At 39.0% G+C, this 24,934-nt stretch overlaps 1 protein-coding gene across 1 annotated transcript in view; it reads left to right on the plus strand.

Annotated features, from left to right (window-relative positions):
- PKP3 (plakophilin 3) overlaps positions 1 to 24,571 on the plus strand; it is an 83,660-nt gene extending 59,089 nt beyond the window's left edge. Inside the window, exons 3-14 of the mRNA XM_058156294.1 lie at positions 5,172 to 5,260; positions 5,746 to 6,464; positions 8,686 to 8,809; positions 9,081 to 9,285; positions 17,246 to 17,420; positions 18,329 to 18,446; positions 19,863 to 20,030; positions 20,670 to 20,855; positions 21,637 to 21,790; positions 21,948 to 22,140; positions 23,272 to 23,359; positions 23,535 to 24,571. Coding sequence (XP_058012277.1) covers positions 5,172 to 5,260; positions 5,746 to 6,464; positions 8,686 to 8,809; positions 9,081 to 9,285; positions 17,246 to 17,420; positions 18,329 to 18,446; positions 19,863 to 20,030; positions 20,670 to 20,855; positions 21,637 to 21,790; positions 21,948 to 22,140; positions 23,272 to 23,359; positions 23,535 to 23,570 — 2,255 coding nt within the window. The 3' untranslated portion in view covers positions 23,571 to 24,571. The remainder of the gene's footprint in view (positions 1 to 5,171; positions 5,261 to 5,745; positions 6,465 to 8,685; positions 8,810 to 9,080; positions 9,286 to 17,245; positions 17,421 to 18,328; positions 18,447 to 19,862; positions 20,031 to 20,669; positions 20,856 to 21,636; positions 21,791 to 21,947; positions 22,141 to 23,271; positions 23,360 to 23,534) is intronic.
- Positions 24,572 to 24,934: the final 363 nt, after the last annotated feature.

Here is a 24,934-nt window from a genome sequence, read left to right on the forward strand (position 1 = left end):
TCTGTTTTGGGTTCTAATGTAACCCACATAAAAGCATATTTGTGGTTTTGTTTTTCCCTTTCTTTAACAAAGGTTTGTGATCCGAAAAAAGAAAATAAAAAAAAAAGATGAAAGGATTAGAAAATACATTGTGTTCCAGATTTGCTCTTAAAATTTCACAAACAAGGCAGGGCAATTGTACAATAAAAGACTTGTCTAGAAATGCACTCGGTCTAGTTGACACGTCAGTCAAAATCATTTTTTGTGTACTTATTTAAAGACGAAGAATTCTGTGCTGCTGTTTTTAAATGGAAGTTTCTTTTACAGGCTTATAAAATAGATATGGAAACCACTGTACTTCCATCCCTCCATGTGGAGTCATTTGACAGGAAATATTAAATTATAATAACTAAATCTAATCTTACGAAGTATTATATTTGTGAAAGTTTGGCCGAGGTTTCTACAGTAACTGTACAGCTTCTGAAATATAATCACTAGCAGTGTTTGGGCTGCACCTGGATTACCCTGATAGCTGGTCTCCGCCTTTCTTTTCTCTAGGAAATACGCCAAGCTAAGCTCTCTCAAAAGAGCCTTTGTTAAGGAATAATTTAAAAAGTGTTTCGATGTTGATTCAAAAGGAAAGGGTGCTTGGGAAATAAGGCATGAAAAAGTTCAGTGAAGAGGCAACACAAGGGGGTGAAACCTGTTTACTTATAGTAGTTAAGCCTACATGAGGGACCTTCTAATATATGAGAAAGGAGGAACACTGCAAATAGCAGGAAGGAAATCAAACTGGAAAGTAAGGTGAACCTTCTATAGAAGCTTCCCATAGTCTTGGATTGGCATTTGTAGACAGAGTGTGAGTTGCTGCTGATAAAATGTTGCATAGCATTAAAGATTTTGAGCACCAAAGTTGGAGCTTCAATCATACAATCTATCCAATCAGCATTGGTAGCCCAGTGAGTAGGCATGAACTGTAAAGTCCTCTATAGAGTTGGTCAGGAGATGCAGGCAAAATAAAGTTCTTTCTTCAGGCTCTAAGTAGAGAATTTGACCGAAAAGCCAAAACTCTGTTATTTTCTGTAGAGTGCAAGCTCATTCATTGCCAATAGGATTGCCGAGTTCATAGTCAAGGTCAATTGATTGAAAACTTATTTTATACAATGATTTGAGATAAAATAATGTGCTTCATTCTACAACTTTTGTACATTTGTATTTCACGCATCGTATTTTTGCATATTGACATTGCCTTTCATTTTGATAAGGTCAGTTGGCTAATCAATCAAAGTAAATGAATGAGAGAGTGAATGATATAAATTGTGGGTAGAGACTTGTGAGAAGGGTCTGAATGTAAGTGCATTGCAGTGCCAGTATACTACAACCACCAAATGATAATCTTGCTCATAGAAGAGAAGGATTATCTGTATGTGTATTTATTTCAGAACCATGCTTTAGAACCACATGTTCATGTCTATTTCCTATATGTTCACATGTAAAAAGTCAATGTACGTGAAGCAAGGTTGGGATGGTTTATATGATTTGTGAAATGAATGTTATTTTTTTCCAGGTATGCTACTCTCTAGAGGTGGCTTGGATAATCCATGAGCTGCAAAACATACATAGTTTTGTGGTCTTTTTTGGTCCATAAAGTTACCTAAAATTTTGTGCAACTTCTGAATAACCATGGCAAATGCTGAGTAATTGTCAGCGATACCTGGCATAATAGCAGATTCCCAAGATAAAGATTCCCTACTATAAAGTAGTTATTATGTTATAGGGTTCCACAATTTCCTTAAATAATCTTTGTGGATGTCTCTAACGTTTCTCTGAAACAAAGATCAAATACAGTGGTGTCAAAACATATAATTTATGCATTCATCTTAAGGGAAGTAAGAATATTCTGAAGGAAAGATTGGTCTCTGACACTAATTTATTCAGGTAGCTTGAAAAAAATTGCAGAATTTTTATTGTTACTTTGGCAGCATTATAATAGCCTGTAAGGCTATCTAGCAGCTCCTGATTTGTGAGCAGCCTTATACCCTCTGACCAAACCCTTGGAGCCTTAACATATGCCATTCAGAGAGGTATACAGTGTAAGCCGCCCTGAGTCTTCGGAGAAGGGTGGGATATAAATTCAAATTAAAAAAAAAAAAAGTAGCCTGTAGGCAGTCTAAGAAATGCTTGCAAGCAGGTTCAGATGCTGAAAAATCTTGCCAAGAAAACTGCAGGGGTTTTTCCAGGCAGTTTCTGAGAATCGGATACGATTGAAAAGGGCCTCTGTGGCTCAGACTGCTAAGACAGTCTGTTATTAACACAGCTGCTTGCAATTACTGCAGGTTCTAGTCCCACCAGGCCCAAGGTTGACTCAGCTTTCCATCCTTTATAAGGTAGGTAAAATGAGGACCCAGATTGTTGGGGGCAATAAGTTGACTTTGTATATAAATATACAAATAGGATGAAGACTATTGCTAACATAGTGTAAGCCTCCCTGAGTCTTCGGAGAAGGGCGGGATATAAATGCAAAAAAAAAAAAATGGGGGATGCATTAGATCTAATTTTAACTTCTGATTGGGCTCACCTCTAGGAAATATTTTCAGAAAAAATCTCAACTCTGAAATAATTACATATTATGGTAAGGCATGCTGTAGTTTATGGCTTGGCAAACAATATAATTTATGAGTGCTACCAAATTGCCAATATCGTGTTAAGCCATAACGTAGTTTTCTAGGTTTGGATTAGCGTATTTCATGAATTCAATCAATTTTATTTGCAACTCATGATTTAAGGTTTAATACAGAATTGCGAAAGATATGCTGCAGCGAGTCCACTTCCTCCTTTTACCCCATTAATATTTTTGCCCCTTCTTTGGTTTATTTTTTAAAATGGGGAGATTGCAGAAACATAACACACTTTGGAGCTTAATCTTTATTACACTCTCCCAAGTGGATCCTGTCACCACCTAGTCTTGGTGTGTCTCCTTTAACACTATATTCCTGACTTAGTGTATTGTGTGACCCAACTTCATTACAGCATATTCAGTGTTATCTATGAGTAACAAAGATGTTTAAATGAGGAGAGGGTAGGCAAAAGGGCTGCTGAGCTATTGCTCAGTAATTTCTGTAGTTTTGAACAAATACAGTGGCTCCATATTTATAGTGCTCTAATTAGAGACAAATAGGGATGGTGAATTAAGGACACTGTTAAGAAAACAGCAAAAGAGGACAAACAGGTACATTTGACATATTTGGCATGGGTCTAGACAATTATTGAAAAGGGTTAGGCAATCCAATTGCAAAAATGTTCATTTTCCAACTGGAGTGTCAAAAGATGACAAGGCTTAGGCTATTAGAAAAGAATCCCAAAGGTAAAATACCACTTAAGACTAGTCCCCATGTGGAATAGAGATTCTCTGGCTCGTACTTTCCTGGATTCTTTGGCAGCTGTTTATTATATGACACTATCTACGGGCTCATATTTTGCTTTAGAAACAGCAGAATCTATTATTTTGTCATATGGGCTGTGGGATCTATTCTAAATATATCCTGAAGAAAACTGTGAGGAGTAAATTGAAGCTCCTATTATGAAATATAAGATATATTTGGCAGGACAATTTGTGGACAGACAAGATAATCCTTGTTTTATGACCTGCTTTTGCATTTCTGGAAGCAATTAGTTGGTCACCAACATTGGTCCAAAGTATTTTACTGCCTGAAACAAATATGGTGCCCCTTCTAACACTCCACATTAGAAATGGAATTTTATTTCAGCACCAGTGACAGCATCTTTCACAGCCCCTGAGGACAGCAAGCTAGCTCAGAAAACAGAAGATATAGTTATTATAAACACAATTCTGTCTTCCAACAACTTACAATTGTTCCAGTTTTCCCAAAAGAAGATGGGAAAGCTACTCACTCTTCCTAATTGGCCAACTGGACTGTTGTGAACAATCCATATAGAAATGGCATACTTGACGAGATGAATCTTTGGTGAATTAGCAAGGTTGCTGTATACTAATCTAGCCTCCTGGGACTTTAATTTTACAGTAAAGGAAGCCAGCTGTATGTTAAAGGATTGGACTGCTTAGCACAGGGGTGTCAAACTCAAGGCCCAGGGGTTGGATCCGGACTGCGGGGTGCTTAGATCTGACCCAGGAGGCTGGCCTGGAAACAGCAAAGGACCAGTCCACAGTGCCTCTGCTGGCTAAAATGGACCTTGGATGGGGCTGCACACGGGCCCCCTATGCCGGTTTTTGCTGGCAGAGGGCTATCAAAAGAAACTAAAAACAAAAGGAGAAATGTTTCCCCTTTTGTATTTGAGCAAGCAAGAAGGGACAGGAATGGAGAAAAGAAAAGAGGAAAGACAGAAAAAAAGGGAAGATGGAAAGAAAGCAAGGAAGGAAAAAGGGGAAGGAAGAAGAAAGGAAAATGAAGAGGGAAGGAAAAAGAAGAAGAGGAAGAAAGAAGGGAAGGAAAGAGATTATAATGAGAGTGAGGGAGGGTCTCAGTGAAGTCCTGCCTTAGCACTTGGCCACCACAGGTGCCCTCGACACAAGTCCCGTGTCACGCCCACCATGGCGATGCCCCCACACTGGCCCTCTGATGTCAAACACAACTCTGATGCAGCCCTCAATGAGTTTGACACCCCTCAAGCATCTCCAGGGACAGAATTCCATATTGCAGGTATTTCACTCTGCTAGTCATTGCCAACTATAGGGGGCAGTGCAGAACTGGGTAGGAATCCTGCCACCAAGATTTTAAAGGACTGTTGCCAGCTTGAAGACATGATATTGAACTGGATTGGCCATTCAATAATATAAGATTATAAACCTGTGCCATTTCAAAAATGTAACATGGGAATAATTGAAACCAGAACTGTGGCTGTTAATTAGATGAACACAAAAACCAGCTACGATCTCAGAATCCATGCTATAAGAAGAATATGATACCCTCCAGGGATACTGGACAGTATCTTCCATCATTTTCAGCCAGATTGTGATGGGATTCAGAATGCAGGGAATCAGTCCGTATCACTGAGTTGGAGACTACCCTAAATTTGAGGAGAAATTCTGATTTTTCTCATGCAGATAACATGTCTCCTTAAAATGTAACCAGCTTCAGCCAGTTACTGGCCTACTTCCATTTCTTTCTTCACTTTCTATACATAATGTAATCTCTCTCTCTGTCCTACTGCAGGTGGAATCTCCACCAATGGTCAGTTTAGAACTCTACAGCAACAGTTTAGCTCCAGATCCCAAACCAATGGCACAGATCACAAAGGTTTGGTAAGTAGAGCTGTTTCCTGTTTCCTGTTTCTATCAATATTTAACTGTACTTTATTCCCACCGTTATTTATATTTTTCAGTGTCAAAGGAATCCGATGTGGGTGGATAGTTTATATGCATATATGTCCTTTCTGTTGCTGACTTCCAGCACTGCAACCTTTAATTGATGGTGCCATATGATGCTCTTGTTTACCTTAGAAATGGTGTCAGGGCAAGCAGGGCCTATTCTTAAGCCACAAACCGTGTAGGTGTTTCTGAGGACAGCCTATAGCCCCCAGAACCCCTGTAATAGGTGCTCATTAGTATGTAGATTAGATCATTTCAAAATATCTCAGCTGATTTAATAACTGGCATGAAGGAAATGTATGTGTGTGTGTGTGTGTGTGTGTTTTTGTGTGTGTGTGTGTATGAGACAGAATTTGTCTGCATTTGAAAACAAGTATTAACTTTCCCTTCTTTCTTTCCTTCTTTCCTGCCCCTTGCAGCTGCACCATTCGGTTGGCAATAATGGCTATAATTCTGTGAAGGCTGCTGGCTGGTCCTCCCGCTCAGCAGTGGATCTCAGGCCCAATAGTAGAATAGCCACTATCAGCAATGGCACTGGCCCCAAAAGTCCACTGTATGGCACAAATTACAGCTCCACCACCCGACCCAGGTCTTTCAATGACAAGAACTACCGGAACTGTCAGAACTATGACACCATGTCCTTGCATTCCCTGCGTCTGGCAGATGGACCCTATGGCCCTGCGGGTGGGGATGACCACTACAGCATAATGTCCGAGATGGATCCACTGACCCAAGCAACTCTCTATAAAAACCGGGGTGGTGGGGGAGGTGGCTTCCAAAGATCCTACACCTTTGACAGGCAGATGAGCGCTGGCTCTAACGCTTGCGCGAAACGACCTCTCGACTGGATGGATGGCATGGTGGTCCCACAGACCAGGCCCGTCATCCGTGCCCCAGCCATGCGCACTTTGCAACGTTTCCAGAGCAACAACCGCTCCCGATTTAGTACAGGCTCTTTCAGTGGCACTCAGACCTCTCAAGGAGTGGCTGGGAACACTTATGCTTCAGTGGAGCGTACTTCCCGGGCCCCTTCTGTGCACAGTCTGGCCGAATCCAACCACCATTTGCAAGACCTGCGTGGCATGGACATGTTTGATGGTCAAAATACACTGATGTCCCAGCAGTCCTACTCTGGTGGGTAAGTGTGCTGTGAATTTATAGCAGTGCAATGCTCTGGTCCCAACTGAGCTGAGGAAACTGGAACAGATGGCTTTCAGCCACTTAACTGCCCTGAATTCCAACCAAATCAATTTCTATTGACAGTGGAAGGTGAGAATGACATAACTGCGGTTCAGGCACACAAAGTATATAGTCCTAGACTGTGAAACCTAGCCATAGGGGCATGGAGTATTTCATTTTTGTGTATTATTTCTTTGCCTGGGTGCGCTCTATTGGTGAATCTGGAAGTTAGGGTACCTGATTATCTGTTGTGCCTAAAGGATTCAGGTGGCAAAAGAATGACATCAATCTCTGGATCCTGCCTTTGCTGAGCAGAAAGCCACCTAAAATAAACAGGACAGGAAAATAATTTTATTTATTTATTTATTTATTATATTTGTATACATTATTTGTATAAATAATGCAAGTTATGTTCTGTGTGCTCACTTATTTTCATATACGGGAGTTGTAAATGAGGTTATTCTGAATCTGGTCAGGCATTGACATTTCTGTCAGTCCTAATTAAACTTACAGGGTGTTGGTATATGGTATTTTTCTATAACAGATGTTTATATAACAGATGGGTTATTTCAGTTATTCCTTGTTGACTGACTGTAGGTGTAACAGCTGAGATTGACAAGATAAGAACCATTGGTTCCCAGACTAGAAATAGCCAGTTTGGAAACATGTCTCATCTTTTTAAAGCAATAGGGTGAGCCAATAGGTTTTGGTTAATTGAGTAAAGTGAAAGAAAAAAGCTTAGAACTGAAACCACTGGGAATGAATGGATTAATTTTTATTTCTCTCCCCTCACCTCTCTCTCCCTCTCTTTCTCCCTCCGTCTGTCCATCTCTCTATCTCTGATATCTTTGCACTGCATTGGGGAAGCAGCTGATAGTACAGAATCTTACTTTTTTATCGCAACATAAAATCTGTTTTTTTCCCCAGAGTTTTGCATTCTGAGAAATTACATTTGTGTTTGTAAAAAATAAAGCAAGTTTCTAGCCCTTATGTAAGGGAAAAGGTTCATGTAACAGAATATTGAATAGCAAAAGCAAAGTAATAATTTAGAAACTTGATGTACAGTATGGTCTGATTATCCCAGCCCTGTAACCCTATTTTACCAGGCTCTTTCCTTATTAAGTTATCTTCCCATCCTTTTTAAAAGCAAGATGTTTATGTTTTCGCAAGAAATTCAAATTCCTTGTACGCCTCAGACCAGCTAGCAAGGCAATTATGTATCTATATCTATATCTATATCTATATCTATATCTATATATATAGCTTTCTTTAGTAGATATAAGTAGTCCTCAATTTACAACTGGTCACTTAATGACCATTCAGGATTATAACAGACACCCCCTACACACCTCCAAAAGGTACTCACAACCCAATTTTGAAGTTCCAACACCTACCATCCTGTGCAGTCATATGATTGCATTTTGGGCAACTGGCACGCATTCATGGCCATTTGCGGTGTGCCATAGTGGATAATCACATATTTTGCTGGTTTCCAGCGTGTACTTCTAGTTTCTGACAAAAAAGTCCATTGGATAAAATAGATAGACTTAACAACCATGGTATGGTAATTAACATACCATGGTAATGACTATCGGGGGGAAAAATCAGGAATAGTCAAGTGGTGACCCACTTAACAACTGCAACAATTTATGACTATAATTCTGGACTGAATTACAGATAATCCTAGATTTAAGCTCACAATTGAGTTTAATATTTATGTTGCTAAGCGAGAAATTTGTTAAGTGAGTCTTGCCCCATTTTACGACTTTTCTTGCCACATTTGTTAAGTGAATCACTGCAATGTCATTAAATTAGTAATACGGTTGTTAAGTGAATCTGGCTTCCCCATTACTTTGCTTGTCAGAAGGTCACAAAAGGGGATCACATGACCTCAGGACATAAATGTGAGTCAGTTGTCAAGTATCCAAATGTAAATCACATGACCACGGGGATGCTGCAACGGTCATAAGTGTGAAAAACAGTCATAAATCACTTCTTTCAGTGCCTTTGTAACTTCGAATGGTCACTAAGCGAACTGTTGTAAGTCGAGGACTACATGTACAGTTGAATTTGGAGGAGGGTTAACCACAACAGTCAGATGAATATTATTAGAAATCTCTGTAAAAAAGAAGAAGGTTTGAAACTGCATCATGTCCTCTCTGGCTTAACTTTGGTTTCAGATTTGATGACATTGATCTTCCCTCTGCGGTGAAATATCTGATGGCCAATGACCCCAACCTCCAGGTTCTTGGGGCTGCTTATATCCAGCATAAATGCTACAGTGACAACGATGCCAAGAAACAGGTGAGGCTATATTGGATGGATTGTTAGCTGAAAGGATGCCTAAGATCCCAAGATAGTTTACAGGTTTACTCAATGATGACTCTCCTTCAAGAGGTTGTGTCATGCTTTGTTAAAACAGTTCTGGTGAGAGGAGTTCCTGCAAAAAGATTATTTGACTGCGAAAAAGGCAGCTTGCTTAGAGACAGGATGAGAGAGGTGCACATGGGTGGAGATGAGACAGGATGAGCCCTCTTCTCTCTTGAGATGTTTGCCCCTCTCCCTCTTTCCATAGGCTCGCAGTCTCCAAGCCATATCCAAGCTGGTGAAGCTCTTCAACAGTTCCAACCAAGAGGTGCAGCGCCATGCCACTGGTGCCATGCGCAATCTTATTTATGACAGTGCTGAGAACAAGCTGGGGCTGGTGGAAGAAAATGGAATCTATGAGCTGATGCGCACTTTGCGGGAGCAGGATGACGAATTACGCAAGAATGTCACTGGTGAGTGAACATCGTTGTAGACAAATAGCAGGCGGAGGATTGGGAGCATGGATCTGTATCCCACCCAAGAAATAGGAAAATTAAAAAGAAATAGGAGAAGTCATAATTTTTTTTCGAACTAATTTCAAAGTAGTCTTTCTTCCCCCAACTGTCGGCCCAAACTAGAACCTAAATGCATTCCAAAGTCACAGAAAAGAAATAGGGAAGCTGCCAAATATAGGAGTCATGGTGGCGCAGTGGTTAAATTGCAGGCTAACTTTGCTCACTGCCAGGAGTTCAATCCTGACTGGCTCAAGCTTTACTCAGCTTTCCATTCTTCTGAGGTCGATAAAATGAGGACCCAGATTGTTGGGGGCAACATGCAGATTCTGTAAACTGCTTGAAGAGGGCTGTAAAGCACTATGGAGTGGTATATAAGTCTAAGCATTACTGCTATTGTTATAGTCTTCCACTGGAAAAAAGTATGTCTTGCCCTACTATTACATTTCATTTCCACTGTATCTTAACACAAGGGTCAGAAGAGGAGAAATCTTAGTACAATGAGACTGTTCCTTGTGATTAATAACCAAATGTTACAACAGGAGGAAGCAATTTTTATCGTAGAGAAATTGTTCTTAATGGAAAATAGAAACAGGTCTGGCTTTAATTTTTTTTTTTAAATTAAAAAACTACTGCATCAACTGGCTGAAAGTTATTCAGCCTTTAAAAAGCAATGCTAATATTTTTTTTCTACTGTTCAACCAAATAACTACTAGGTAAATTATAATAAAATATAAACAATAGCATTGTTGCTTCCAAATGACTCCATTTATATTTCTGTTGGTTTCCCCAACCTTGTGTTTAGCAAAAGATCCAGGGTAACCCCTTCATCTCATGTTTTGCTTGTATTTTATGACAATTGCACAGCTCTTCACCTTCCCTACCTTCTGCAGCCACCAAAATTTGCATAACTTTAATCTAGAAAAATAGCTAAACAGAGGAAGAATCATGAGACAGATGAAGTCTTCCTCCCACTGGTGTTGCTAGACCTAAGATTCCATTATAAAATGAAATCAAGTTTTAATGAAGTTTCGTATGGAGGTGACATCTGTTATTCCAAAATGTCTATTAAATATGAAGGTATGTCGTCATGGCCAGTTATGTTATTTTTAATGATTTTATGTATTTATTATAATTTCATAATTGCATAGATGGCATACATAATATAATTTGTTTAATGTCATAATCATGCAAAAAGGAATTACAGATGTTGCAAAGTTAAGGTAAATTTAATGCTTCATCAGATTACTTTAGATGTAATGGACTTGTTTGTTACTTTGGAGAGATGTCTGTTGCATATTCACATTAAATGTGAGTCCATGAAATTATATGCTGTATAAACAGTTAGTAATTGAACGTGTGCTATGTCTGGGGTATGGAAGGAGTTAAAAAAAAAAGAATAAGGAGAAAACAGATTGGTAGGAGTCAGGAAAGAAACTATGGCCATCTTATCTCTTAATTATTATTATTTAAGCCAGGAAGTATCTTAAACCAGAATGGAAATAAATAACTAGAGTAAATAATTTAGTCACAAATTTTAAGGTATAAAAGAAATCTCAAAAATGTAGTCTCACCCCATCAACTTTTGCCATATAATAACTCCTATAATTTACAAGCAAATTTCAGAAATTGCTATATCTAAAAAAAAAAGTCTTGTGGTAATAGAAATATTATATGGGGTGGCAATATGATTAAATTGAAATATGATAGGATTTGAAAACCTGAACTTATCAAGAGAGAAGGGTTAGCAAGAAATAATGTACTGCAGGTTTTATGCCAGAATTGAAACTGCTGTCTGCCGTAACGCAAAGATCAAATTAAGGCAAGATATTAATTGTATTTGCCTTTTTCTGAAGAAAACAACCTTGGCTTCTATTTTCATCTGGAAAGAAGCCTCTGATGTACACCCGAATTGCATTTACACAACTAGTAATCACATTTATAGACAATCACAGTCCCAAAGGATTTGCAACAGTTAATGCAAAACCAAAATGTTTAACCAAGAATTTGCCAAGAGTAAGCTATAATTTACTGAGTGATACACAATGTCAGGTTGAGTTTGCACATCACACTAAACTAAAAATGCTAAGTTTAGTTTATATATGAAACCAGGGATATATTTAGATTATTTGTGCATTTTGTTTGGTGCAATAAGATGCATTCTTGTTCAGAGCATTTGCCTCCCTTCTGTTCTAAATTCCCTTCATAATTAGTGATGTTCCTTTAATGTTCCTAAAATATTAGTTCATTTTTTAATTCACAAACAGTAAAGCTACATTGAGGAGGGGTAAATGAATGGAAGGAATCAGTGAAATACTAGCAATTCCTGAATACTCTCTTTCCTTGAACATCTTCTTGGGTAGAGATTGGAATGTCAGTCCATTAACAAGCTCAACTTAATAATAATAATAATAATAATATTTTAATTTGTATACCGCCCTTCTCCCGAAGGACTCAGGGCAGTGAACAGGCAAATAAAATATAAATATACACAATAATTAAAAACATCCCTTAAAAAACTAATTTAAATGCCCAAAATGTTAACTTCAATGTGCCTCAATAAATCCTAGCAAAGAAAAGGGTATTAGGAGGGGCTGGGGGAAGGGATGCAAAATTCCTATAAATTAAGTGTTTGTTCTGCTTAACATCAGGTAAAGAGATAAAGAGAAGCAGGCTGGGGGAGCAAGGGGCACAGTGTGGCTATATGTTGCAGTTGCTGGCAAATATCCGTCCGTAGGAAGAACTGGGAATAGGAATAAAGAGATCTGCCAGAGGGAAGAGATTATATTTTCCTTCTGTTATAAAAAGTTGCTCTTCCTGTCCAACAAGCTCTGAGTGTTTAATACAAAGACCAATGAGAAAAGTAGGGCCAAAACTATGGTGCATTGAGCTTTCATGCATATTTCTAGCATGTTGGACTCTTGTGAAATGTTAATGGAATTCAATTGAAGTTGGACCAAGTAATCTCCTGATATCATAGTCTAGGCTAGGGGACCAGATGATCTTAACAGGGTGCTGTTATGTGGGGAGGGGGTGATAGGTGGGATGTTATTTAAAGAAGATACATCCCTTATAAAATGATGTGCTATGTATGTCACCAGAGAAATTGGCTGGAATGTTCACCTATTGGAAATGTGAACAAGATGAAGGGACATATTATCATATTTGGTGGGCATGTAAAAAAGCTGGAAATTTTTAGATTCAAATGCACAAACTGTTTCCGAGTGCACAAAGTTGGAAAGATTCAGCATTACTTACAATGGAGGAATGGCTGTTGAAGATGGTGGAACTTGCTGAGATGGATACATTTATTTCTTTGATCGGAGGAAAGGCAATATCTACATTTATTGCTGACTGGAAAACCCTTTTAATGAATTTATTGAATTATCAGGACTTTATGGTTTGGGTGATTTGACAGAAAGAAGAGAATTATGAGGCGTAAAGGCCAAATTTATAATTGTACTTGTAACTGCTGTAAAAAAGATTGGATGTTAAAAAAATACCGGAAAAGACAAGTTTCTGCTGTTTTCAAGTGAGGATGAATTTGTCCAGAGAGAGTGAGATCTCCCATCTTTTGCCAACTACATGGCAAAAATCTAAGTTTATTATGGGAATGTTTTCTCAGCTCTCTTGTATACTAAAGCCCTTCATATATGATCAGCAAGCCCAAAGTTCCAAAATAAATATTGCAGTAATAATTGTATTATTTTTCCTAGTAGCCTGGGGTTAATTACAGTCTTGCACAAGATCCACTTTCTAAACTAGACAAATATAGGACCCTCCTTTAGTTTTCATCCATTAATTCCCTCATAAACTATCTGCCTCTCTACCAATATGCAAGCAAAATAAATCCCAGCTAAATCCCAGCTAAATCTGCATCACTGTCTTAGTCTCATAAGAGGAAATACCACCTCATCTTTCTTTATGTTGCTTCTGTTAAGGGAATTCTGACTTTCGGAAGTCTCACTTTATTTTTTCTCACCCAGTCCTTTTCATTCCAAGAATTCTTTATATACATAACCTGATTTTCCAGAAGCGCAGTATTTTCCCTTCATGTATGGCTTAACTGCTCTTCAGGTACCCGAATGCAGAGTTGCAACAGATCTCTTCATTTCATAAGCAAATGTATGTTGGGTGCTATAATAACAACCTAAATTCTTGTTTACTAACTTGTGCTCATCTACATTCACTGGTAAGCCATAATATGAATTCAGCAATCCTGTCCTTTGATTGCTTGCAATTCTGAATGGAAGTGTCCCTGGCTCAAGTTGCTGTTTCATTGTCATACTCTCTTTCTGCTAGTGGTTACCAAGCTGGGTTAAAACTCTTTGCATTTTTATTAACAAGTGTAGGGATTAATGTTCCCCTTTGCAAAAGGCATGTTAAATATCTGTTCATCCCAAATTTCCCAAGAGGGATAATGCTTATACCTTTCAGCAAAACCAGCCATAGAAGCTTTGGCAAAAGCTGAGGGGAGGCATGAAATTAGTAGCCATACTAAGTTTAGTCAGTATGGGGCACTTGTGTGAGTAGGTAAACAAGTCCAAAGCCTGCTGCGATAGAGGCCTGGCATGTCAACATCTACAGCTTCTCAAGCAGTTATGACAGTGGCTGACGCACTGGGATGCTGTAACAGTTAAGACTGCTCATGAACACAAAATAGAATGAATGAGTGACATTTCCTGGTGGCAGCAGATAATAAACTAGAAAGGGGAAGAAGTAGAAGCTGATTCTTGCCGTTTTTTTACGTTGCTAGGCAACCAATATTTGTAGCTATTGTTGGGTGGGGGAGAGTTGATGCTGTTGGCCTTATTGAAAGTCTGTTTCAGGCCTTCCAAAAATAGCTGGATAACCCTTTTGTGACTGTACAGCACACCCCTTTACAACAAGGAGGAAGAGGCAGAGGTCAGCCTATAGCCATATAGCATCAGATTGCAATTCCCATTATCATTTATCTTCAATTATGTTGGTGGGGTTGATGTTCAACAGTATCTGGGAAAACAGTGTTTTCCATCCTTACTGAAAAGGGAAGAGAAAAGTAACTTGACAAATATGAAAACTAAACAAAATTAGGCCCTCTAATCTTGTGGAGATCTCAGCTGTGAGGAGCTATACAGGGGGGGGAAGGAGATAAGTTGCTGGAAGGCATGGTGGTTGGCTGGGTTCACAAGGCTGTCTTGCTCCAACAAGTTGCTATGATTCAGCCATTGTGTTCTTTGCAGTGAAATATTCTAATAATGTTGAGAGCATCACAGCACTTGATTTGTGCAAGTTTATACACAGCCATCACCTAACCAGAACCTGTCTGCTTCATATTTTTGTTGTCCAAAAATAATTTTCTCAGAAAGTTGCTCTGTTTCTGCTGTTTTGTCTCTACTCATTACCCAAACTGATGTAGATAGCTAACAGATAACAGTCCAGGACTCTGTTAATTTCCCCAGGCTTCACTAAAACAATCAGAATTTTTGCAACCACAGGTTTTTTTACAGAATAGATCTGTAGCATACATGTTGGCCTAGTTCAGTGGTAGTCAACCTGGTCCCTACCGCCCACTAGTGGGCGTTCCAGCTTTCATGGTGGGCGGTCCGATACTGAAGCACTTTCCTTTTTTAAAATTTAATTGACTTTTTAAAAAATTGTCATAGCATTATTTAAAAACATTTTCATTAGGTTTTCATAAAATTCCCCGTGACAATTTAAATTTCTGAAAATATACTATTTGTATCGCCCGCGCATAAGTTTAGTTCACGTTATGTAAGTGAAATTAAATGGCGCTATAGTGCGACTGCAAACAAAAGAGCCTCATCCCAGAATAGCTTGTGCATCTCCCCCCACACCACCCAGCTGTAACAGACAAGCACAGCTGGTAGCCGGCGCCCCCACCCCCCAAACCTACTTTATAAATCACCATTACTGTGGAACCAGTAGGCGGTTAGAAAATTTTACTACTAACAGAGATACAAAAGTGGGCAGTAGGTATAAAAAAGTTGACTACCCCTGGCCTAGTTGGTTCTTTCCTCACAATGGGCACTTATCTGTTGCATCTAGATCTGTTGCATCTAGAAAGAGTGCAGAGAAGAGCAACAAAGATGATTAGGGGACTGGAGGCTAGGACATATGAAGAACGGTTGCAGGAACTGGGTATGTCTAGTTTAATAAAAAGAAGGACTAGGGGAGACATGATAGCAGTGTTCCAATATCTCAGGGGTTGCCACAAAGAAGAGGGAGTCGGGCTGTTCTCCAAAGCACCTGAGGGTAGAACAAGAAACAATGGGTGGAAACTGATCAAGGAAAGAAGCAACTTAGAACTAAGGAGAAATTTCCTGACAGTTAGAACGATTAATAAGTGGAACGACTTGCCTGCAGAAGTTGTGAATACTCCAACACTGGAAATTTTTGGGAAATGTTGGATAACCATCTGACTGAGATGGTGTAGGATTTCCTGCCTGGGCAGGGAGTTGGACTAGAAGGTCTCCAAGGTCCCTTCCAACTCTGTTGTTATATATCTTTTATGAAACCAGATTGTCATCAGAAATAATCTAGCTGCTTAGCCTAGCCCAGCCTGAGATGCCCCATTCATTGCAAGTAAGGGACAAGCTATAGTAATGGTTGAGATTTCAGAATCTGTATTGGCACAGTTCTGAATCTGATTAGAATTTATTTAAAAATGGGCAGAATAGTCTTGGATCTTCATTGTTTTATTTATCCATTTTAAAAACAAACAGTTAATTGCTTAGTGCAGTTTCCAATAAAAAATTGTACCAGGTTGATTGATAACTGCTTTTTTAACATTGGGTTTCCAGTTTATTTCAACTGTAGTTTAATTAAGGGAACTTGTTGGCTCACTGGAACAATAGTTTAAAAAAGGGTTTGAGAAGACATGAAATAGCTTGCATGTACATTTAATGCCAAAATAAAATGAATGAGTAACCTTGGTTGTACTCCAGGATTCAGCAAGTAACAGGTATTGCATTATTCAGAGCTGCTGTGGGATCCAGCAAAGAAAACATTGGGTAGTAATAGTGCTCAGTGGCCCTGCTCAGCCATAGGCTCAGGTGGCCTTAGGAAAGGTGTGCCAGGTGACATGGGAAAGCAAATGGGACAGGTTAATATCTTCCCAACCAGTAAATTCTTTTTATGTAAGTTTCAAGGCACTTTCTGAATTTGGGATAATTCAAAAGTAACTTCAAGAGAAGTCAGAGCATCATTAGGCTGGTATCTGCCCTCTGCGATTTTGCTTTGTAGTTAAAAATCTTCCTCTGAAGATTTTCAAAACCTAAAATATCTTTAGTCTTAGCTGCCTACTTGTAAAAGTGAAAATGTGACCTAAACCTAGTTGATGTAAAGATTAATGAGATAAGGATTGTGAAGCATTCTGCACTCTAAAAGTTAATGGTGTTGATGATAATTATAACTTGAAAGCAACACAGGGATAAAATAATATACTGCAACATTTAACTTATCCTGGATGTGTTATGCATGAACAGTAGCCTAAAAACCATATTTATTTCCATGGGGAAAAAATATTATATATTATTTTAAATCTCAGGTTGATGAAATGTATTCATTCTCTACTTATGACTTTGTTTTCTATTGACACAGAGGAAAATTTGGCTGAACTCTTCTGTGTGGTCGAAGTTTAAACTGCTGCTTAAAAAGTTACCGGTTTTACGTATGTGCATGTTACTATGGATGCAATTCAACTTCCTTTTTCTTTTTCTCCCTCTTTATTTTCTGATTCGTTGTCGTTTTAGCTTTTTTCTCCTTTTGATATCATAAGCAATAAATATTGTTATAAAAAGCTGATTACTTAAATCCCAAAGGTCTGGTATGTATAAGGGAGCCATTCCCATCTTGCTGAATAGTGCCTTCTGCAAAGGTATTGTCTCATTCCTCTGTCTCCTGATTGATTGCTTTGCAGGCATTTTCTGGAATCTGTCTTCAAGTGATAACCTCAAGGACCGCCTTGCCCGGGACACTTTGGAGCAGCTCACAAACCTGATCTTGACCCCTCTCTCCGCCTCAAGGAATGCAGCTATTATCCAGCAAAATGCCTCTGAGTCAGAAATCTTCTATAACGCCACTGGCTTCCTCAGGTACTTTAACTATACGAGAATTATAGGGTCTGAAAGAAGTAGGAAAATCCTGATCGATAATAGCAGTTATTGTTGTTATAACCTTTTAGTAAGATTGGTAGGAATAAAAAGAGAAATGTAAGCATTACTGAATCTCATTCAGCAAAACTAGTTCACAACTAATGTAGAAATAGTGAATACTTTTATGTTACTTTATTGTAACATTACTTTCATAAGTTTCTCAGGCAATTGAGTATGCTCTGTATTGTATGGTTAGAAGAGAATATTTTTCTATCTGTATGGTATGTTTCCACTAAATATATATGGGAGAGATATTCATCCATAGCATTCCTCATTTATGCTATTTTAGTAAGTGTCACTGATTTGATACATAGCAAAGATTAGAATCAGGATGATGGCAACACAATCAGAACATTATGTTTCTCATAGAAGAGGATCAAATTGAATCAGTACTTGAAGTGGAGTGTAATTCATTTATGATAAGTATCTATATATGGCTGTGGAATATTATGTTGGATAGCAAAGCAAGATACTATGAGAGTGCAATTCTTACTATGAAAATATTCTTTTTTCTCCCCAAATATAAATCAAATTTTGCTGCCATTTGACTTTGTCAAGATTGTGGCTGAATTATATGACCTAATTTTTGCTAGTTTGAATGTCTATAATTGGCCATGCTTGGTAGAGTCAATGAAAATGGGAATTCTGCAACAAGATGCTGATTCCTGGTTCAAATAATATTCTGGATCCATATTTTGCGGCTTGGTGGAGAGAGACAATTTGTCTGAAAAATGTTCCCTGAGGTATTGTATTTCTTTTCTAAGAATAAGAGGGCAAAGACTTGAATTTGAAGAGGGTGCATTGAAGGAATATTTTTGTAATGATACCCCTTCCTGTTTCTCCTGTAGGAATCTAAGCTCTGCTAGCCAGCAGACTCGGCAAAAAATGCGTGAATGCCATGGATTGGTAGATTCCATGGTCAGCTACATAAATAGTTCACTGGAAGTGGGAAAATCAGAGGATAAGGTGAGGTCTTTTGTTTTATTCTAAATCCAACTTGAGTCAAGTAGGGAAATGCACTTTTTCCAAAAAAAAATTGGAATTTTCTGTGGTTATTCTTTTACATATAGTTCTTCATTACTGTAAATGTTTAATTGGGCTGTCCTTCATAGTCCATCCAACATATTTTTCCTTAAGTTTAACCTGTGATTTCATTAACATTTACTATTTATGGGCTACTAGTTCAGTAAAGAGGCATTGTAGAAGATTGATACTTTCTAGACACACATTTTTAAGGCAAGCATTGAAAAGAAAACCAAAGGTGTGACAGTAAGTGTTATATATAATGCACAAGAACACCAACATTTCATAAATTTAACATTAAGATTTTTGTTAGCGTGGGCACCTGCCAGATGCATCTCTGTAAAAAATAACACTTCCATTTACACTTTTCTTTTTGGATATAATCTAAAAAAATGAAGTGCTTTATATTACTGCAACTACAGTAGTTAGAATATCAGTTCAAGGCTGAGGAGATGTAGATCTGAATTCATCTTCAGCCATGAAATTCACTAGGTAATCTTAGCCTGTCAATAATTCTCTGACTGCCCTACTTTACAAAACAATTGTGACAATAAAATGATGAACTAAGAGAGCCAGTGGCTGTGTTTGTAAAACACACTTAACTTTGTCCTGATTATTTTCTTGGTTTGAAGAATAAATCTCAACTGGCCTTTGTTCATACAATACTCTTAAGACAGTCAGAGGTAACCAGAATTAAAGCAAATCAAGTTTAGCTTGTCATGCAACTGTAGCTGCTAAGTTTGTAGTTGACCTTGTTGAGTATGTTGTATGAATACAACCAGTGAAATACACCTCATGTTCCATGTGCAAAGGTGGATATCGGTGTAATAATTTAAAATATATGATATTATGAATTGTCTAATGGACTAAAGGTCTGGTTCTTCAAGTAAAGTTCAATGCTTGATCGTCTCTTGGAATAGAGATATCCAGGAACTTATTCTTCAGCCTAACAGATTCTTGGCAAAAATACAATATGGGTGGCTTCTGGCACCGAAACAACCTGAATCTGTCAAAAGCTGATGAAGATTCTTGTTATAAGATGCCTCAAGCAAACATTTGAAAGGCAAATGATGCATCATTAAACAAATATGTACGTTTGATACAAAAATATTATAAAATCCTCTCTGTTTGGAGCTCTCTATATTATTGCCTAAGGAGTCCCCTTGCAAGAATCAAATAGAAACCAGAATATATAAAATACACTATTAACACCTGAACATCAATTTAACCCGATTTAGTCTATGCCAGTTACTGCTAAAAATTAAGAAAATAATAGAAAAATTGCAATAAATAATACACTATAAAAAGGTTTGTTTTGGGTTTTGGTTTTTTTTCAAAAAATGGATTTTGTCCACACAGAGTGTTGAGAATGCAGTCTGTGTCCTGCGCAATCTCTCCTATCGACTTTATGATGAAATTCCTCCTTCCTCGCTCCAGCGGCTAGAAGGATATAAGAGGAGTGATGGAGCTAACATGACAAGTGAACTAGTAGGCTGCTTCAGCCCACAAAGCAGGAGGGCCCGAGAGGTGAGACTCTGAAAAATGCCATTATGGGAGAGAACTGAGCCTGTTCTGGGCAGCCTTATTACATGAGATGAAAAGTAACTGAGAAAGAAAGGAAAGAAAGAAGCCCCTGCTTGACTAAGAAGATTAGACTCTGAGCACAACAGGATTCAATCCAAGCCCCCTATAGTCAAGAACAAGCCTCAGTCCCATATCTAGAATCTTCACTAACGTATTGCTCTGGACAGAATAAATTTTCTGTTTAGCTAAATAGTAGTGAATCCCCGACATCAATGGGGAGGTATTCTAGACACTGAAACCCCAATAATTCTTCTGGAATAGAAATTTTCTTTGGTAGTTGTGATATCTAGAGGGTTGACAATTCCTTTAAGTAATATGCCTCAATTGGAGGGAATTAATGCTAAAGTATAAGGAAGGTAAAGAGTTGTTACGGGAGGAATAATATCCTGAAAGAACAATAACTGGGTCAACATGATTAGAAATAAGATGTGGGAGAATAGGCTCCTTGGGAATGGCTTGAGCAATAATAAAGGCTTTTTGAACTGGGTAAGGTGTAAAGGAGATAACAAGATTGTAGCTAGAACAAAAGTTCATACAGTCTCAAAGAATGGTCATTAAATACTCTCTTACTCTTCTCCTTAGCTCCACATGAACTCTGATATTGTGACTTTCACAGAAGTTTCTAAGGATCCTAAAGGCTTGGAGTGGCTCTGGAACCCTCAGATTATAGGGGTGTACAATAGGCTGCTACAGCGATGTGAACTGAATAAGCATACCACGGAGGCAGCCTCTGGAGCGCTTCAGAATATCACAGCAGGAGACCGGCGGGTAAGGCTGACTCCAGAAGTACCAGCCTGAATTCTCTGAAGATTTTAAAATAAAGCAATGCGTATTAAGGAGAGGAGGAAGTTAAGACGTGAACTTGATGTTTTGTAGGAAATGTGAGTTAGGTATGGAAGATGAACTCTCTGATGGTTTCCTTATGATGGTTACATTCAGAGAGCAGTGAAATGAAGTAGGCCTGCTCAAACAATGGAGCATATCTGTTGCCAAAGCTACCAGCAACCTTTCCTCATTTTTTTCTTGTGCCCTGAAGGAAAAGGGCTCTGAGGTTTTTCCTGTGGTTCAGCCAATGATACTTATCAACACTACCAAAGCTCTAGAGTTTTTAAAGTAACATATAGAGAAGATATCTATGAAGAATGCTTGCTCTGCCTACTTTGCAGTTGCTTGAACAGTGATTGCATTGAAAACTTGCCCATCTTGTTACGGAGGGTGAGAAAAGGAGAAAACCAATAAAGCTGATTGCAGGAGGGAAAGGAGTTGACAAGGCTTCCATTGTCTGCCTAAAGCCAAACATGATTAAGGCAGTTATCAATGGTCCAGAAAACACTGGGAGTAAAGGAAAGGTAAAGAATAAACTGAGTCATTTGTTGCAACAATCAGATATTTCTTGGTATAGATATATGAAAGTTTTATATTTTTGCTAGAGCACCTTATAGTAGAAGAATCAGTTGGATATTATTTCTCCACTGTGCCTACAACATTCACTGTCTCAGCAGCAGTACTGTCTCATTTGCTAGCTGATTCTTCTTTTTGTCCACTGTAGTGGGCAGGTGTCCTCAGTAGGGTGGCTTTGGAGCAAGAGAGGATCCTGAACCCTGTACTGGACAGAGTCCGCACAGCTGACCATCACCAGCTTCGCTCTCTGACGGGATTGATTCGCAACCTGTCCCGGAATGCACGCAACAAGGATGAAATGTGTGAGTTATTCCTATAGGAAAACACAGCAGGGCCTTGACAAAAGAGTTCCCTTCATGCAATTTAAATGCTTTACTTACATCACCCACAGTGAGATTTTAGGCAAAGTACATTTTCTCTGTGTACTATTTGCTAACCACATTTGTTTCGGATTGGCAGCAACCAAAGTGGTGAGTCATTTGATTGAGAAACTTCCTGGAAGCTCCGGAGATAAGTGGCCCCCGACAGAGGTAGTAGTCAACATCATTGCAGTGCTGAACAACTTGGTTGTGGAGAGCCCCATTGCTGCACGTGACATTGTCTACTTTGATGGCCTGCGCAAACTCTTCTACATCAAGAAGAAAAGAGACAGGTGTGTGGGAATGGCCAGCAGTTTCCATCCATACTCCATATAGACTTCACCCTTAGAGCAGCATTTTACACTGTTTAATTTCTGGACTCCACTGCAGCTTCAGAAAACTTCCTTATGCCCCCTTGTTTCAGCATCACAGGGCTGTGATTTTTACTAGATTCACCTAATGTTCAGAAGTAGAACCAATTTCAGTTAAGGCATCGAGAGTTCTGGTCCCTATTTAGGTAGAAAGTCAACCTGGTGACCTTGGGCCAGTCATTCTCTCTCAGCCCTAGGAAGCAGCCAATGGGAAGCCTAAAAACTGCAATCTTGCAAAGAAAACTGCAGGGGCTTGTCCAGGCAACCACCCAGAGTCAGCACTCACTTGAAGGCACATACACACAATCCTCAAAAGGTGCGGTCCCTTTCAAAAGCAAAAGGCAAGTTCCAGTGCATAAATCAAGAGCTGGAGGAAGGAAGAAAATGGGCAAGGAAGCAAGCCTGCTAGACCTCAAAGATTTTCAGTTGACTTTTATGAATTAGTCCATCTAAATGATTTATTTCCTAGACTCAAAGAGTTTTTTCCCCACCCTAATCTGACTTCGTTAGCTCCTTTGTTTCCTAGTATGGCATTCAGACTGATCCATGTCATTTATCCTATGGATCTTTCTTTAAGAGCCTGGTGAGTGAAAAGTCTGACATACTCATTATGAAAATGTCCCTCTCCAAAGGGCTGTTGTTGAATGTGCACCAGCTGCCTACAGAAGACCAAAGTGCCTATGTAGACTGGCCATTCTAGAAGAACGGTTGGCATTTCTGAGGTCTGTGCAGCTAATGCCACTCAGTATTGCATTACAGGAAGACAGAAAAGTTTGGCTGCCTCTGTCCCTCCTTCAGCCTCAAATCCTCTTAAGAGTAGCAGCAGTTTTCCTGGCTTTGCAAAAGTATAGATCTGTTCCTATAGGGGCGCTGCTGAATAAATATTGGAGATCAAAGGGACATAATCCAGGTAATGGGAGGATAAGAGTCCAGCCACAGATGAATGTGAATATCTTGACTTAATGTCCATTAGTAATTCATGGAGAAGAAATGGGTATATTTTGAGTCCCAGTGTGCACAGTAACATGTTACAGATTTCTCTTCTTTCTCTAGCTTGGACAATGAGAAGGCCTCCAGAGCTGCTTCCAGCCTCTTGTCTAACATGTGGCAGTACAGCAAGCTTCATCGGGACTATAAAGCGGTTTGTGGTTTTCTCTCTCTCTCTATTCTCTCTTTCAAAGTGAGAGCTCATAGCACCTAAGTCTCTAGCGCAGAACCTATGGGTGTTGGTATCTGTGGGGCTTAGATATGTTAGCATTTGCTGGATCATCACTGACCTGACGTGTGCTTATGACAGTCTTTTTTATGTTTTACAGAAGGGCTTTCGGAAAGAAGATTTCATTAGCCTGTAAAGAAAAGGACCTGCAGAAAATGGACTCCTCAGCATTAACTGTTTCTCCATGAATCTTGTTAATAAAGCACCACTAAGGACTGTGACCCTATGTCACGAAACCCCCCTTGCAATCCCTTCCTTTTTAAAGAATCGGTGTCAGTTAGCTAACATGTTTTATTTTTTCCATTTAAAAGTCTATATAAAGCTCAGGTTTCTCTGCCTTGGCCATCTTACACCATGAAAGTATCCCATGCAAATCAACGTCCATGCAAATTCTGAAGCCTCCTATCAGCATTGCCAAAGCCATGTCTTGACTTCCCATAGAGCTGGGATTCTTTTTAGAATGTATGGATGTTGATGTCACAGCAGAAATTCCAGGCTGCTAATGATAGTGGAGAAGTTCTCCCAGGGGTCATGGTATCAAGGGTGCTTCTATTTGCTTCCATGTTTATTGCTTTCTTTTATTCCCTCCCTCCCTGGAACTCCCCTAAAACTCTCACTGGTTATTGCATATATTTTTCCTACCTCTGTATATTCTGGAAATAATTTGCTTGCATTTAATTTCAAAAGGACTGGCTTGTACGAGTTTAAGATATAGATTTTAACTGTATGTATAAATCTATTTGTAAGATTTTAGGAAAGTCTAATTATTGGGAACTGAGGAATAAATGTAGGCTTTTAAAGTTATATTAACCAATGCACAAGAGGAAAGAGTGCTTTGGAGTATAAATTTATGGTGGAGTTTGGTGATGGATTTTCTCATTTTTAATGGATCTGAAGACATAATTTTCTGGAGCTACATATAGCATAATTTACTTCAGGTCTTGTGGGTTACAAAGCCTATAAATGGGGAAAGAAATTGCTCTAAGGAGATACTTAAGCTGGGTATCAGTCTCCCTGTGATTTGTACAGAATTTTACTTTTATCTCCATTGGAATAGGATTGCCTTGGTGAAATTAAAGTGCCTGAGACTGTCCCATTGAACTGTTTTAGCAGCAATAAACTCAAACTTCAGATCAACATGTATTCGCAGTGCACTTTGTTGGACTAAAGAACATTTCTACACTACATTTATTAGCACTTTTAGTGTCCCACGGCATTGATCCTCATCCTGTTAAATGAAGGGTTCTGTTGAACACTCAGTTCTTGCCTGATGTGTGGTGACCCTGATGGAAGAGGGCATCCTAGCTACTAGATAAATAGTTTCAGTGGCCTGGCAAAGGTGCTTTGGTGGGGCAGTCTGCCCTGGGTGCAATCAATAAGGGAGTGCATTGTCTGGTGACTTAGGGATGCGGAACCTGTATGGAGGGTTGGCAGTGAATGTGGAGTCAGGTTGCTGTTGCCATTATGCTGATTGGCTGTTTAGTGCTCAGTGATATGATG

This window comes from Ahaetulla prasina, chromosome 1 (genome assembly GCF_028640845.1).
Source record: "Ahaetulla prasina isolate Xishuangbanna chromosome 1, ASM2864084v1, whole genome shotgun sequence".
In the NCBI taxonomy this organism is placed as follows: Eukaryota; Metazoa; Chordata; class Lepidosauria; order Squamata; family Colubridae; genus Ahaetulla; species Ahaetulla prasina.